The following is an 18,041-nucleotide window of genomic DNA, read 5'->3' as shown; positions in this document are numbered from 1 at the left end:
CTAATCTTAAAATGAGGTTCAAATAAAAATCTGCTCTCCAGTTCTAAGCTTGGGAATGTACTTTTGAAGCCTTTCCACCAAATTAAAGTACAACTGGCAATTAACTTGATAAGCTTTTTCTGCACACACATTGCCATCAAAAATATTTTAACAGGTCACTTGTGTGTCAAGGACAAGTAGATGACAATTTTAGTCTATTTTACAAAGACACATAGATGCCCGTATGTCTTTTTTTTTTTTTTTTTTTATGTATCTTAGAGCCAAGGAGAAGGTACAATAATATCTGGCCAGATAGCAAGATATACACACTGCACATGATACAAAAGAGAACAAATGTGTGGCGTGTAACAAAGCACCTTGACCCCAACATTTTTATAAGTAAAAACGATTTTTATTGAACAAGTACAAGCTAACAGCATACAGTTTATGGGGGAAGTTTACTAAGGCGCGTTAGCGTTTTTAACGTGCCTTTAAAGTTAAGGCGCATTAAACGCTAACGCGCCAATACACTCCTATAGGCATGTTAGCGTTTGACGCGCGTTAGAAACGCTAACACACCTATAGCACACCTTTGTAAACACAGGTGTTCAACATTTCACATATCAGCCCTGTCCAACAGCTACTAGGTGCAAAGTGGCAGAAATCAGGGATAAATATTCACATGTATATATGTCTCCAGCTATGCTTTATCCAAACTCTACCCCACAACACACCTAAACATGGGCTGGGTAAAAATACATGCCTTCAAAGAACCAGTCATACTTTTAAATGTATAAAGCATGGAGTAATTTTATGAGAAACCTCACATGCATAAAATCCTTTATAAAAATTACTCCCTTTATGCGCAAAAATAGGGTACTTATAAAATTGCCTGGAGAGGTTATAAATGCATATTTCCAAAAGACTTTTTTGCAGTCCACACACAGACTTTTAAAACATTCTTCTCAAACTTCTGATCTTAAGCCAAAAATGATTGGAACTGTCCCACTCCTCCTGAGAGAGAGGGCTGGAAACGTCCGGTGCTCTTTCCAGTATAATATGCAAGTCTTGGACCATGCAGGTCTAACAGGATATTATGTAGTTTCCTTTCAAATGGCCCAAGATCTGGTGTTCACTGTTATCATGAGGTATGCCCTAGATTTCTTATCATATTTCAGAGAGGATTGAGTCACCAGAGAATAGTATAGCTATTAGGAACAGATAACTTCTTCATCAATCTGGACATATTTGCTGTCTGCCTTCTTATTCACTGGGAACAGTGTTGGAGTCTCTCACACTCTTACACATGTCCCCACTGAGAAGATAGAGGGCCTATACCACTAACTCTTTCAGGGCATCTTAGTATTTGAGTAGGAGAAAAGGGGGTACTTGCACCTCTCCTTCAACCTGCAGCTTAATGCATCCCCTTTTTATCCTCTCCATCAACCTGCAACTCAGTTGGAACAGACTTGACTATTTCAGGTGAAGAGCTATTCCTCGTCTGTGGAGGAGAAAGTTCCAAGAGGATATCAGGTGAGAATTTCTCTTTGAAACATATTCCTTCTAATCCATAAGAAGTCTCTTATAAATGCTCAGTCACTATCAATGAACGCTCATGATGGCTTCCAAGGACACCCCAATCCATGAGTCCACTGCTTTTCAGCACCAAAAGTTAACTCTTGGGGCCATGGAGCCTAAAAGCGACAATGCTATTAAGAGTCTTTCTTCTCAGATATATACTATTTATTAGCCACATTTGCTATACCACAGCTTCTGACAAGCAGGCAAAGTGGTTTATATACTAAAATTTGGAAAAACCTGAAAAGAACTCCAATAAAAAACTAGGACAGCACGTTTTCTGTTATCTTTTTTTTTTTTTTCTATTTAGCTCCCTGGTACTTGTGGGCTAAATTCTGTTAAAAAGCATGACTCCTCTTTTATGTTAATTTATTTCCTATTTTTTTTCTGCTTTTCATGTTTTCTATCACTATGGGCCCTATTTACTAAGCCGTGCTAAAGATACGCTAGCGTTTTTAGTGCACACTAATGCTAGAGACACCCATAGGAATACATGTGTGTGTCTAGTGAGCACTAAAAATGCTAGCACACCTTAATAAACAGGGCCCTATATTACTTGTACAAGAGTTGTCTTGTAATTATATTGAAAATTTAATAAATAAAAATTAGGACAGCATATATTGATATCAGAGGTTAAAAAGAACAATCCAAAATTTAATAAGGGAGGCTTCAGAGTAACGAGGAAAGGGAGAAAGAGACTGCTCTGCTGATCAGGCGGCCAGGAAGAAACCTAAACTAAGCAAGTGGGAGTTATACCATATGCCAATATTTAAGTTAGGTCAAACTTGGGCAATGAATGCTCAAAGGGTCCTTTGGGTTTTTGCAAATAACTAGAAGGAACATAAAAGTGAAAGCATGGAGCAAAATAAAAAAATATTAAATAGCATAAAGATGGAAAGAAAAACATAAGAATAGCCATACTGGGTCAGACCAATGGTCCATTTAGCTCAGTATCCTGTTTTCCAAACAGTGGCCAAGCCAGGCCACAAGTACCTGGCAGAAACTCAATTAGCAGCAACAGTTCATGCTACCAATCCCATGGCAATCAGTTGTTTTCCCATGTCTGTCTGAATAGCAGACTATGGACTTTTCCTCCAGGAATTTGTGCAAACCTTTTTAAAACTCAGATACGCTGGCTAACCGCTGTTACCGCATCCTCCGGCAAAGAGTTCCAGAGCTTAACTATTCGTTGAGTGAAAAAAATATTTCCTATTTGTTTTAAAAGTATTTCCACGTAACTTCCTCAAGTGTCCCCTAGTCTTTGTACTTTTCCAATGAGTAAAAAAATCAATTTACTTCTACTCATTCTACACCACTCATGATTTTGTAGACCTCGATCAAATCTCCCTCATCTATCTCTTTTCGAAGCTGAAGAGCCCTAACCTCTTTAGCTTTTCCTCATACGAGAGGAGTCCTTTCTTCATTCAAAAGGAGTTCCATCCCCTTTATCATTTTGGTTGCTGCTCTTTGAACCTTTTCTAGTTCCACTATATCTTTTTTGAGGTACAGTGACCAGAACTGAATACAATACTCAAGATGCGGATGCACCATGGAGCAATACAAAGGCATTAGAGTATTTTTGGTCTTATTCACCATCCCTTTCCTAATAATTCCTAACATCCTGTTTGCTTTTTTGACTGCCACCGCACACTGAGCAGAAGATTTCAGTGTATTATCTACAACGATACCTAGATCTTTTCTTGAGTGCTGACCCCTAAGGTAGACCCTAGCATCAAGTAACTATGATTCCGATTACTCTTTCCAATGTGTATCACCTTTCATTTGTCCACATTAAATTTCATCTGCCATTTGGATGCCAAGTCTTCCAAGTTCCTAAGGTCTTCCTGCAATATTTCACAGTCCGCACGTGTTTTAACAACTTTGAATAGTTTTGTGTGATCTGCAAATTTAATCATCTCACTACTTGTTCTGATTTCCAAATCATTTATAAATATGTTAAATAGCACCGGTCCTAGTACTGATTCCTGCGGCACTCCACTATTTGCCCTTCTCAATTGAAATGGCCATTTAACCCTACCCTCTGTTTTCTGTCCAACAACCAATTCCTAATCCACACCAGAACATTTTTTCCTTTTCCATAACTCTAATTTTCTCAGGAGTTTCTCATGAGGAACTTTATCCAACACTTTCTGAAAATCCAGATACACTACACCAACCGGCTCACCTTTAGCCACATGTTTATTCACACCTTCAAAGAAATAAAGCAAATTGATGAGGCAAGACTTACCTTGGCTGAACCCATGCTGACTCTGTCCATTAAACCATGTTTGTCTACATGTTCTGTAATTTTATTCTTTATAATAGTTTATACTTTTTTGCCTGGCACCTACATCAGGCTTACCACTCTGTAATTTCTCGGATCACTCCTAGAACCCTTTTTAAAAATCGGCGTCACATTGGCCACCCTCCAATCTTCATGTACTACAGACAATTTGAACGACAGGTTACATATTACTAACAGCAGATCAGTAATTTCATGCTTGAGAGTACCCTTGGATGTATGCCATCCGGTCCAGGTGATTTACTACTCTTTAATTTGTCAATTTGGCTCAATACATCTTCCAGATTCATCGAGATTTCTTTCAGTTCCTCCACATCATCACCCTTGAAAACCATTTCCGTTACTGGCAGATCTCTTACATCTTCTTCTGTAAAGACAGAAGCAAAGAATTCATCCAGTTTTTCCGCTATGACCTTGTCCACTTTGAGTACTCCTTTTGCTCCTTTGTGATCTAACGGTTCCACACCACAATGTCTCCAATCTTATTTCTGTTCCTCTACTTTGCCCTTCTTTGCCTTTCTCATGTACCCCTTGGAATTCTCGCTCTACTTTGCCCTTCTTCTCTGCCTTTCTCATGTACCCTGTGGAATTCCCGCTCTGTCTCCAACAAGCTTGCCTATATCCATGACCTCTCGTATTCTCCATCTGCTTGAACTTAGACTTGGCTTTGTCCTGAAGACTCTGCTTCAGCTGCTGCCCTGTATCATGGAGGTTAAACTTTTCTCCCATACACCTCACCCAGTTGGCGGCAAAGGTGGTGTTGGGCTGCCTAGTGCTGAGTAGCCTAGTGGTTAGTGCAATAGACTTTGATCCTGGGGAACGGAGTTCGATTCCCACTGCAGCTCCTTGTGACTCTGGGCAAGTCACTTAACCCTCCACTGTTCCTGGTACAAAATAAGTACCTGAATATATGTAAACCGCTTTGAATGTAGTTGCAAAAACCTCAGAAAGGCGGTATATCAAGTCCCATTTCCCTTCCCTCTTGTAGATTTCAACCTCTTCGTCCACGTCTGTCTCACTGCTTTTCTTCCTTCGAAGTCCACTGCATCCATCTATTTACTTCTCTAGCTCTCTGAGTAGCAGTCATTTATCAACCCCCTGATAAGTCACTTCCTTCCTTTCTCACTGACTTTGACTCCTGGTTTTCCTTCTTTCTTGAAACTTCATCTCCTTCCCTCATTCTTGGGAATTTTAACATTCATGCAAATGACCCCTCTGACTCTTATGCCTTTTAGTTCCTCGTTATAACATCCTCTTTGAATCTTCAGCTGTGCTCCACTACCCCTTACTCACCAGAATGGCCACTGTCTTCATCTTATCTTCTTCTCCAACTGCTGCACCTCAGTTCTTCCCCTCTCTGACCATCATCTGATAATTTTCACACCTAATCACTCAACCCCTGTCTCATCCAACCTCCACCAATATATTTAGGAATCTTCAGGTTATTGACCCTTGCACTCTCTCCACCAGTGTTCTTCTCAGCCACTGTGTTATCCGCCAATGAGGAAGTCTCTTCCTATAATACTATTCTCTCCTCTGCTCTGGATACTCTCATTCCATGTTCTGTAATGCATACCAAACCCCAGCCTTGGCTGACCTCTAGAATCCGCTATCTAGTTCCTGTGCCTGATCTGCTGAACGCCTTTGGCTAAAAACCCATGTCCAAGCTGACTTCATACATTTTAAATTATTGCTGTCTTCCTTCCAGTCTGCTCTTTCACTTGCCAAACAAGACTATTACATCCACTTGACAAACTGCCTTGGCTCGAACCCTCAACGTCTCTTTGCCACATTGAACTCTGCACTCAAAGTGCCTTCACTTCCAACACCCCCCCCCCCCTTTCACTTTCTCCCAGACTATGGCTGAGTACTTCCATGACAAGGTTCACAAGATTAATCTTGAGTTCTCAACCAAGTCACTTCTACCTCTCCTTCCCCCAGTCCATTCTGTCAATCAACCCCTGCCACTTTTTTTTTTAAATCACAGAAGAGGAAATTGTACATTTTCTTTCCTCCTCCAAACAGATTATCTGTTCCTCTGAACCTATTCCCAACCATCTACTCAGAACTATCTCTCCTACTGTCATCCCTTCTATCTGTCATATCCTCAACCTTTCACTTTCTACTGCAAATGTTCTTGATGCCTTCAAACATGCCATAGTTGCACCACTTCTCAAAAAAAACCAAAACCTTCACTGAACCCTACCTGCCCTTCCAACTATCACCCCCATGTCCCTCCTCCCTTTCTTATCCAAGCTACTTGATCGTGCTATTCACCGCCGTTGTCTTGAATTTCTTTTATCTCAAGCTATTCTTGATCCACTTCAATCTGGCTTTCATCCTCTACATTCAACCTGCTAAAGTCTCCAAAAATCTGCTCCTGGCCAGATCCAAAGGTCTCTATTCTATCCTCATCATTCTTGAGCTATCTGCTGCTTTTGACACTGTTGATCAACACCTACTCCTTGATACGCTATCCTCACTTGGATTTCGGGGCTCTGCTGTTTCTTGGTTTTCTTCTTATCTCTTCCATCGCACTTTTAGTGTATGCTCTGGTGGATCCTCCTCCACTTCTATCCCACTATCAGATAGTGTATCTCAGGACTCTGTCTTGGGACCTCTTCTTTTATCCATCTATACTTATTCCCTTGATGCTCTGAGCTCCTCCCATGGTTTTCAGTATCATCTTTATGCTGATGACTCCCAGATCTATGCTGATGACTCCCAGATCTACCTCTCCACACCAGAAATTTCAGCAGGAATCCAGGTCCAAGTCTCAGCCTGCCTGTCTCACCGCCATTTGAAACTAAATATGGCCAAGACTAAGCTTCTCATCTCTCCTCCTAAACCCACCTCTCCTCTTTCCCAATTCTCTATCTCTGTGTTAACACTCTAATCCTTCCTGTCTCTTCAGCTCCGTAACCTTGGGGTTATCTTTGGACTCCTCTCTCTCTTTCTCTGCACATATGTAACAGCCTGTTAAAACCTGTCATTTCTTTCTCTATAATATCATCAAAATTCATCCCTTCCCTTCTGAGTACACTACCAAAACCCTTATCCACACTCTTACCACCTCACGCTTTGACTACTGCAACTTGCTTCTCACAGGTCTCCCACTAAGCCATCTCTCTCTCTTTCAATTTGTTCAAAATTCTGCTGCACGAGTTATATCTATGTAGATCATTTATACCCCGCCTATTACCACATAAAGCAGCCCCTAAGCGGCTTACAATGAACTAATGAAACATTTACAATGACAGTGGGAGGAAGAAGGGAAGGGAATATAACTACAATATTTAATCAAATAGGTAGGCAAGGAAAAGAAAACAAAAAGAAAAGAAAGTAAGGAGTCCAAAATCAGATCTTGACTCGCTGAGACACTGAAGGCAGGTAATCAGAACCTGCAAACAAGACAGGAATACAAGTGGTAGCCAGCGGCTGGAATCGGCGATCCAGGAGGAAACAGGGCCCCTTCAACATGTAGCACTCTCCAGGCACGAAGCAGCCGCAGAAGACCAGCAGCCAGCATCGCCGAAGACGACCACCCCAGTCCAGCAGCAAAGCTGAGAAGGCCACACGATGAAGCAATGCACGAAAGATCTTCCCATCGTGAAGGAGGCCCCGATGCCAAACAGCCAGCCACTAGCTGCGCAGCAGACCATCATGGAGTGCTAGTGTCACTATGTTCATATTAGCCTTCTCCTCAAGTCACTTCATTGGCTCCCTATCCATTTCTGCATACAGTTCAAACTCCTCTTATTGACTTACAAGTACATTCACTCTGCAGCTGCTCAGTACTTCTCCACTATCTCTCCCTACACTCCTTCCCGGGAACTCTGTAAATCTCTCTTACCTGTACCCTTCTCTACCACTGCCAACTTGAAACTCTGTTCTGTTATGGTTAGTTTTGGGGTAGCTTTGGGCCTGTAGACTATAGGGATGTTAGGTCAAGTTAGTCTTTGCTTCCTAGCTGTCCAGACCAGGCCTGAACTGTATTTTAGGAGAATTAAGCTGTCAACATTATTGATCCACGCTAGTGTACCAAAGAGCACTGCAACATGGACCTGGACTGTTTACTCTAGGTGAGATCATGGGATAGAAGAACCATGGTGCAAGGTCAGTAGGGTCAAGATGATCTCGGACAATTATGCCCACCCATGAAGGTGGTCAAAAGGTAGGTCTACGGAGACTCCCCTTTGATGGTCCTATCAGAGAATGGGTTGTGTATGCATAAGCTGACTAAGCCTTTGCATCATAGAGACCAACTCCCATGACATAACTGAACCAATCATGAACTGCCAAGGTCCATTACTTCTATGTTAAGCTGTCAACAGCCAATGACAGGATATACCATTAATGGCTATGGAAACATATCCAACATAGCACAGTCTAAGTCCATTAGAGCAAACAGGGGGTAAGCTGGAGAAAATATGTGGTACTGACTCTGTGTGGAAACATTAAACATAACAGCTTATTGAAACACAGAGATTTTAAGTTTCTATCTATTTCTCTAATCATAATTTAATTACATTTAATTAATTTGAGTCAAATAAACGTCATACTCTAATTCCCAAGCAAAGCTGTATTCACTGAGCACCTCTCGTTTATATAAAGCATAGCATTAAGAGTGTATTTAGGTAATGCCTAATTTATTTATGCATTCTTGTATCCCACTATTATCCGAAACCAGGTTTCAGTTCAATGTGGCTTACAGTATACAATTAGGCGATTGCAGTATTAGGTTGCAGTCATGGGGGAGGAATTACAGTGGTGTTTTGTAGTTACAAAGTGGAATGTGACATCATTATCCTATGGGTTTAGTTGTAGAATTTTTTGAAGAGGTAGGTCTTCAGTTCTTTTCTGAACTGAAGATAGTTTGTTATACTTCCTCTTGCCTTGGGTATTGAGTTCCACCATTTGGAGTCCATATAACTAAATCATGCTGTGTAGATGGTTTTGTATGTTATGTTTCTGCAGTTGGGTAAATGAAAAAGTAAGTAACATCTGGTTTAAGGGCTTGTGTTTCTTGGGGACAATAAGGTATAAACAGATCTTCTAAAAGTTCCTTTTACCTTGCTGCACCGTACTCCTGGAATAGACTTCCTGAGTCAATATGTCTAGCTCTGTCTCTGGCCATATTCAAATCTAGGCTAAAAGCCCACCTTTTTTGAAGCTGCTTTTAACTCCTGTTCACTTGTTCAGTACTCATGTCTGCTTTAATCATTCTCACCATAAGTAATTCCTTAATCCCTTATTTGCCTGTCATGATTAGATTACAAGTTCTGTTGAAAAAGGACTGTCTCTTACATGTTTAGTGTACAATACTGAATATATCTAGTAGTGCTATAGAAATAAGTAAACTGTAATGATCGGTCCCAGACACATTAAATTTAGCAGAACTTTCCCATATTTATTCAAGAAGCAGGTGCATCTTTATGAGTGGACCTTGGTAAGCCATGACCTCACTTCAGTGGCTGTTCCACCCAGTCAGCAGCAGTGGTATGGATCAGTGAGAACAGGAAACAGCACTAACATCCATACAGCCTTACTCCCACCACAGTTAATCTTAGGGCCACCAAAATAATACATTCCAACTATACCACTGTCACAAAGTTTGAACATGGTTTCAGGTTCCTGATCAAAAATAGAAATTCCAGTCTGAAACCACTAGAAATAGATTAGTATGTCTACCTCCTAAAGAATCTGAGTCACAGTTGATCTGCCCATGCATGGCAATTTAATATCAGGGCCATCAAGTGCTGTCAACTGTTTTAACATTTTAAAAGCTTCTTTAAGTCGGGTTTATATAACTTACATTTAAGTACTCTGGTTAATATTCTTAAACGAAGCTTTAGAAGACATAATGTCCACTTAAATAGCTAAGACATAATGTAACATCTTTGTAACACACACATAAATGAGCTTCAACAAAGGAGATTTTCTAATCATTAAGCTTTGGTCACTTATAAATTTAGTAGACATACGAGTACTTCCAGAAATTTTAAAAAAGAACGTGAAAACAACAGATAATATGGAGGAACAAAATGGGCCACAACTTTAGTTCAAAGCAAAACAGGAATTTCCAATTATACCAGTGGAAGCACCTGTATATCAATGTATTCCACCTCTGGCTGAATACACACACACACACAAAGTACAATGACTATAGAAAATCTACACCTCCTTCCAAAATGTTAAAGGGGGTAAAGACTTTCTATAGCCACTATGGGGTAATTTAACAACAATGTTTCTACACGTGCTGAAAACAGTTGTCATAAATCAATGGTGATATGTGCATAAAAAGCATGAATGCAAAGAGCACATGGACTGTGAATAGGCATTGATGGAGGTATAATTTGAGCAATAAGCACGTACCTGACCATAACTGCCTCATATCTAATCCAAATCTAATTATGAAAGGATCCAACAGCAAGACTTATATCACACTATGCTATATTTCAAACCATTGTCCTTTCAAGATTCTCTTTAAACAAACGTTAAAAGCAGTTTGACATCATTTACCTTTTTTTCTTCTTTCTCTCTTTCTTTTTCAGCTTTTCGAGGTTTTTCTTGGCCAGGTCTATAATATCTGTTGTCTCTTTCTCTGCAGACAGCATGGAGGCAGAGAAAGGAGAAGATGCACCAAAGTATGGGGACCTTGTTGAAGCTCTTGCCAGACTGCGTCGCAGATTCTCATTCACAGCTTCACTTTCTAACAATTTAGCTCTGATGACAAAGGGCACAAAATATAAGTTCTGCTTCAGCAAAATAGTTTCCTCAGTGTGCTACAAAATTTTTGTTTGGAAGGAAGATTGAAGAAATGTGAAAGAAATGTTATTCTAAATCACTCAGGAAGCAAAATCGTTAAGGCTGTATATCACAAATCTGAATTTGCGCATGCAGGAGTGTTCCACGTGGCAAGTGCAACCTATAACATCCCCAATTGCTTCCATGATGCAACCGCCCATGTCAGTGACATCAGCAAGGGAAGCCAATGGACGGCACACAATTTTGGTGCCCCGGTTTCCCCTGCACTCTATGGGGCTGCACCAGCCACACACAACTAGGTACAGCCCTGTATGCATGTCCTATAACTTGAAATCATAACTGGCATTCAGCATTCTCTATTTTTGTTTTTTTACTGAGTGCTAAGGCAGTATCTCATTACCTCATGATCAGAATAGAAAGGGCTCAGGGGCTAGAGGTCCAGTGGACCTCCAGTCCTCCCCTTAGTGGTCTAGCGCCCCTCCTGAACCCCCTCCTTCCTTCAAGGCCGCCTCTAAGTTGGGTGGGAGGAGCAGCCTGGCAGCTCAGTAATCAAACATCACGGTTAATTTGCTATTTATATGTTTCCAAAATGCTATTGTTCTTTAAAAAAAAAAAAACTATCAAGATATTAGAAGAAGCTATAGGCCTCTTTAGATATGAACTACTTCATAGTGCAGAACCTCCATTACCAAGGAACGTCAAAATGTTATCAGATTAGAAAATATATAAAAATAAACAACACACTGAAAAGCTGATACACAATACCTGAGATCTTCAATCTCCTTAATATAATTATGAATCATGTTGCTAATTTCTTCATTTCCATCTCCTAAGAAAAGCATAAAATGATTAAAAATAGAAATAAATGCAATAGAAAGAACCACATGAAAATATAAAATAACAAGAGGTGATGTTTTCAGGTATTAACTACTGGGCCAATATTCAAAAGAAGGTATAAGCTCACCAGTGGTTTTCAACTTTTTTGAGGTAAAGGCAACCTTAAGAGGTCAGAGGATTGCCCTGTGAAACCTCTAGAGGTAGAGGATGTCCCCTTTGGATCCTCCAAGTAGGAAAGTGGTCTTCAAAATGAAGCATTCCATAAAGCTCCCCCAACCTCAACCATCCTCCTTCAGTGCCCACTGTCTAATTTCTTTCTCAGTTTCTCCCCAGAGTCCATCATCCCTAAATCAGCAAAAACAGCTTGCCTACACTGCATTCAAGGTGCTCCCCCCATCTCCAATTTATCATGTCCCACCCACCTTCTCCCAATGGAAGCAGCTAGCCCTGCCCCTCACAACAGTTATACACTTCTGGTACTCTGTGGTTCTTAGCAGTTTGATCTCTATTGTGCTTGAATTCAGTCTTGATAGGACACTACGGGAGCTCGGGTATCACTCACCTAGAGCCAAGGGAACCAGAAAGGAACAACTGTTCTGGGGATGAAACCAGCAGCAACAAGACGTGAGGAAACAAAGATGAGGAAGCCAAAGCTGGGTGGTATAAATAAGTCTACTTCTTCCAAAGTACTGCAAGCCTATTGTCTAAAGACTCGACATGGCTGTGTTTCGGAGGGCATGCCTTTGTCAGGAGCCTTGACCAACACAATGCAACAAATGTGGCAATCAAGGAAGGTACAATGTTATTAGCATCATCTGAGCTGTGCTGTACAGCACCATCAAATATAAAAAAAATCAGCATTTTATTTGCATAAATGCTGCTTTTACACCACCCAGCTTTTGCTTCCTCATCTTTATTTCCTCATTCCTTGTTGTTGGTTTTGCATGTGTTCATGAGGATTGGAATTTCTCCTTCTGTTTTTTTAATGAAACCAGCAGTAGCATGGAACCCCTAGGATACAGCTGAGGCTTGCAGACTGAAAGACAGTGCACTAAAGCACCACTTTTAGAGAGAACAGTACCTGCCCTAGCAAGGATCTGGTTGGCCTGGTCACTCATTAACTGGGTTATTCGAGTTCTCAATGCATCGACAGTCTCCTGCATGGCTTTAATTCTCACACGTAGATTGTTGTTTTCCGTCTGCAACATGGCGTTCTCATGGAACATATCATTGATGCTCTCAACACCTTCTTCATCAATAATCCTCTTCCCCTAAAGCAAAATCAGACTTTTATATCTGATCCGACTTAACGGTACATGTATAGTATTTCACTAACCCCCAAATTCTATAAATGGCGCCTTAAATTATGCATACTGATTTGGCCACATGGTCAAATTGTGCACACAATTTAATTAACAAGATTATCAGCGCCAAAAATTGGTACTTAACCACCAATTAACGGAACTAGTTGGCTTTAATTAAAATTTACATGCACACCGTTCTAGGCATATTCTATAACATAGTGCGGGTAAATTCTAATGCACACAGTCAAAAAGGGGGCACAGCCATGAGCATGGAATGGGTGGGTTGTGGGCATTTCAAAAAAAACTATGTGCACTATTATAGAATACACCCAATCTGTGCCCAACTTAGGCGAAGGTATTTAAGTCTGGTTTTAGGGGACCTAAATGGGTGCACCTACATTTTAGGCACAAGAACGGCACGTGATCATATTCTGTAAACTGCGCCTAACTTTAGAATGGCGCTAACCACATGGTTTTACAGCACAGATTTTTAAGGCGTCATTTATAGAATTTTCCCCTAACGAGCCAATGCTCAAAAACTGTAGAAACAACTAATTCATTTGTAGCCAAAATACATTACATGTATAAACGTAAGCCGACCACACATTTTACATGTGATATGCTGATTAAGTAGCATGGTTTTATAATTCAAAATTAGGTTTACTGTGGAAATGTTTACCTAAATAAAGGTTAACAAAAAAAAGATATTATAAAGCTTTTATACTGGATTAAATCAGTGGTTCTCAATCAATGTGTCGGGACACACTGGTGTGTCACCAAGAGGTGGGAGGTGTGCCACTAAAAATTTGGTATATCAATAAGGGTGTCTTTTACAAAGGTGCACTACCACTTTTAGCTCGCATTAATGATTACTGTGCGGTAAACACTAGAGACACCCATAGGAATATGGGCGTCTCTAGGGTTTAGTGCAGGCTAAAAATGCTAGCATGCCTTTGTAAAAGGACTCCTAAACCTGTGTGTTCCTTAACCACCCCCCATGCCTGCAAAACGGGGAGAGCAGAGATCCAGAGTCAGGTACTTGAAATCTACATAACTAGGTCCCATTTTTGCTTCCCTAGTACCGCCACTAAAAATTGCTGCATCATAGGTTCAGTTTGCTACATAGAGTCCGAGTACCATATTTGGAAGGTTTTGTGTTACTTCACAGTGTCCTGCAGTGGAGGAATTTTGTTTTTCTGTTACTGAGGTGATATCAGAATTTGAATACGTATTTGTCTTGTACAAGAGAACCCTCCTAGCTCTACGCCATATAGACTGTGGAATGTGAAAGTTTCTTAATGTTGACAGTAAGTTTAGTGTGAATTTGACTATCATTCAACCCCATATAAAAAAAACTGTACCAGTTATTTTTTCACTGATAAAGTGAAAATTAAAACTTTTTGGAGAAAATAAAATGTAAATAATTTTTAACCAGTATATAAAACAAATATTCTTAAACAAAATTTACTTTATTTCCCTTGCATCATTTTTAACAATAAGTAAATATTTAGGATATTTGTGTGTGTGTGTTCAGCTGTAAATTTTAATGTTCAGTGTGTCACATATAAACATCATCTGTCAGGTGTGTCACAAATAAATCCTAATAATAAATAAATAAATGTACAGAAGAAAGGTTGAGAACCACTGGACTAAATCAATACATTTCTTTACTAGCTTTCAAAAGCTATGTCCCCTTCATCAGATCTGAAAAACAGAATGAGATATACATTAAACTGTTAAAAAATACAAGTGAACAAAAAAATAAATCATCATTAAGATAATGTCTGACTCACTGTTTTGTACTCTATGAGCTCCATCTGTAGCCGCGCAATCTCACTACGCAGAGCACTAATTTGCTGACTGGTCTTATCTTGGTTCACCATCACCTTGTTCTTGATATTTCGTGCCCGGTTGGCATACTTGAGTGTGTTTAATGTTTCCATGAAGTCTCTATCAGACGGGCTAACACAGGCTATCATAAATGTTTGACTGCAAATTACAGAAACAGAACAGCTTAATTAGCAAAAAATCACCTTAGCACGGTATGCAACAAACTAGGGGCCCTGTTTACTAAGCCCTGCTGGAGGCACACTAACTTTTTAGCATGCTTATGCTAAAGACATAGGGGGAGGAAGAGAATGGAGGAATAGCTTAATGGTTAGTGCAGTGGGCTGAGAACCCGGGGAACTGGGCCTGATTCCCATTGCAGCTCCCTGTGACTCTGGGTAAGTTACCTAACCCTCCACCGCCCTAGGTACAAAAATCCCTCCACAAAAACAAACAAACAAAAAAAAGCAACCTTTGACTGTCAACCCACTAGGGACAGAGAATGTAAACTAATTTGGTATATCAAATCCATTACTTCCTTTACCCAGAATAACAGTAGTAAAAGTTTAAAACGTACAGCTCTTAGTTGAAATCTGTTAGAAAGAGATCTACAAGAATAAAAAAAAAATTAAACCCCCTCACCCTCCATCTGAAAAGATAGATCTACCAACCACCTCTGTTTAGCACTGTTTGTTTGGAAGGACTAAACAAACCAAGTTCTGTTCCTGCTCTCACCTTCCTGGTTTGCTGATGCTGAGTTGGGCAAAATATTGGTAAGGCCACAGCCTTAGTGGCCCACCTCGGTCTGTTGCCTCGGAATTAAAAGTTTAGGTGTTGGGGACTAGGGCTACCTTTTCTCTCATATTTGGGGACCAGACACTATTATTCTTCTGTATTTACCTTTAGGTTTTTTCTTTGTTTGCCTATATGCATTGCCTGTACATTTTGTTAAGATATAACATTTTCAATTAACAAATCTTCAATTTAAAAAAAATTAATTCTAGTAGCAAATTTGGTTCAAGGAACTATAGTGAGTACTCAAATGCTCCAAGTCAGTAATAATCCATTTAGTGGGTCTTTTACTAAGGCGCGCTCACGTTTTTGGCGCGCGTTAAAAATGTGACCACGCGCCCTGGACCTGAGGACACTGCATGCTATAAATTATACGGCTCTTTTGGGGGATACTAAGAAGCAGCTGGAGAAGTGGGGATCCATCCCCCTATCACTGAGGGGCAGGGCGAATCTGATACAGATGATCATATTTCCTCAATGGCTGTACCTGTTGCAGACATTGCCGATTCGATTGTCACGGAAAGACTTGAAAAGTATACATAGGTCCTTCAGTAAATTTTGCTGGGCGGGGAAGAAGCCTAAATTGCGATATTCCTACATGCTAGGAGGATGGAGACAGGGTGGCCTAGGGCTACCGGACTTGTTCTTATATAACCAGGCATGCCTGATCTGGCACTTGGGGGACTGGTTCACACAAACTAGTAATTACACTCCAATAGAAATGGAACGGGAACATTTTGCTCCTTTTGAACTCTTCTCGTTGTTACATCCTACGAGTAAGCAGCTCCCACACTATCTTAGGAATAGTGCGTTATTACAATCCCTGCGAGAGGCATGGAAGGGATTGGTACAGGCAGTGGGGGGGAATCCCTCGACATCGGACCAGTTGACCCTCAAGGGTAATCCAGCTTTCGAACCAGGCTTGGATAACCCAACGTTTTTGGAGTGGGAGCAGTTGGGAATAACAAAGATTGATCACTTATTAAGGGAGGATGGGAATTTAATAGGATACAAGGAATTACAGACTCGGATCGGGGTGACTTGGGGGGCTCGGTTTGCGTACGCCCAAGTTAAACATTACATTTCAGCATTGGACCCTGAATTGCTGCGGCAACGACTGGGAAGCAAGTTACAAGATTTTTTTCAGGAACTGGAGGTCACGGGAATGTCGGTGTCAGCACTCCATAAAGCTTTGGTCAGGCGTAAGCCCCCTAAAAACTTTGCAGAAATCAAACGAAAATGGGAACAGGAATTGGGGGCCACGTTAACGGGGTGGAATGTGGGGCTCACATTGCAGGGAATCCCAGTCATTAGTCTAGATGAGAGGCTCCGGGAAAGTGGGTATAGAGTCATTTTGCGGGCATATATGTCGGGGCAGCAATTGGCTCACGTAGATTTCCTGCAGGGGGCCACATGTGTTAAATGTGGCCACTTCCCACATACATTGTATCATGCCTTTTGGGAATGCCCCGGAGTGAAGGCTTTCTGGGGGGAGATTACTAAGTTTCTATCTCAACTGTTGGGGACCCCTGTGATAGGATCCTGGGACCACTTTGTGCTAAATACGCAAGGGGCATTTCGCATGCAATCTAAGACAGCTCGACTCCTGAGCTGTAAACTGTGTTTGGTGGCCCAGAAAAGCATCTTACAATACTGGACTGTGCCGGAGGCGCCAGCCTACTGGCACTGGAGAAATCAAGTACATTTGCTGGCTACTTGGGAGGCTAGGGGGGCTAGTGGGTCCCCGAAGTGTTTAGCACGTTTTACACAGATTTGGGGCCCTTATTTACAGACATTGAGTCCAAAGAGGCGAAGTTTGCTTCTGAATAAGGGGTAGTATGGCATTGTCAGGAGCCCCAGCGATCGTCCATGAGACATTTATGGCTCCACTAGGGAGGGGGGGTACCCTAGGACTATCAGAGTCCAAGTCCTAGGGCACGCGAGGGAGGGGAGAGGGCAACGGGAGGGGAAAGGGGTAAGGATGTGGGAGGATGGGAGGGTAGGGGGGGTGAAAATGTGAAAACAAAAATTGATGACGGACTCAATCACTGGCCTTTTGTTATGTATGTTATGATGTTGATATGTTCTTTATGCCAGGTGTGGAATGTATCTTATTTTGATTGTCATCAATAAAAATGTTGAATAGTTAAAAATGTGAGCACACCTTAGTAAAAGACCCCCTCAGTTTGCAAAAGAGTCATGGAGTTTCGATCTTCCTATTTTATCCATGGATGATTTTGAAAGATGTTGGTATTTGCTAACTACCCAAGACTAACAAACTAATGCTATTTTTTATAATACTTGTGGTATCCTCCTCAAATTTACATGAGGTGTGAAACAGAGAAATATAGAAATTGAGAGAACGTAGTGGCTAAAGAACGTTTTATCTTGTTCTATTCGTATGCACCTGTTACGAATTATTCATTCTATCCCTCCTATTCATTCGTTACTTAATTTTTGCATCTAATTTTTGTGATATTTTCATTTATTGTCATTGTAGTTCCTATCTGTATTATTACTCCATTAATGGTGATCACCATTTCGGCATAATGTAGGCCACATTGAGCCTGCAAATAGGTGGGAAAATATGGGATACAAATGCATCAAATAAATAAATAAATAAACTAGTCTGATACAATGCCACAGGCCCCAGC

At 40.8% G+C, this 18,041-nt stretch overlaps 1 protein-coding gene across 7 annotated transcripts in view; it reads right to left on the bottom strand.

Moving 5' to 3' along the window:
• Window positions 1–18,041, bottom strand: part of KIF21A (kinesin family member 21A) — a 205,984-nt gene that overhangs the window by 106,951 nt on the left and 80,992 nt on the right. For all 7 annotated transcript variants that reach the window (XM_030217189.1, XM_030217182.1, XM_030217184.1 and 4 more), the window contains exons 8-11: window positions 14,562–14,757; window positions 12,546–12,735; window positions 11,393–11,456; window positions 10,382–10,585 (exon numbers count right to left, since the gene is read on the bottom strand). In XM_030217189.1, coding sequence (XP_030073049.1) covers window positions 10,382–10,585; window positions 11,393–11,456; window positions 12,546–12,735; window positions 14,562–14,757 — 654 coding nt within the window. The remainder of the gene's footprint in view (window positions 1–10,381; window positions 10,586–11,392; window positions 11,457–12,545; window positions 12,736–14,561; window positions 14,758–18,041) is intronic.

This window comes from Microcaecilia unicolor, chromosome 10, assembly GCF_901765095.1.
Source record: "Microcaecilia unicolor chromosome 10, aMicUni1.1, whole genome shotgun sequence".
NCBI lineage: Eukaryota > Metazoa > Chordata > Amphibia > Gymnophiona > Siphonopidae > Microcaecilia > Microcaecilia unicolor.
This window is presented reverse-complemented; position numbering and strand designations above follow the sequence as displayed.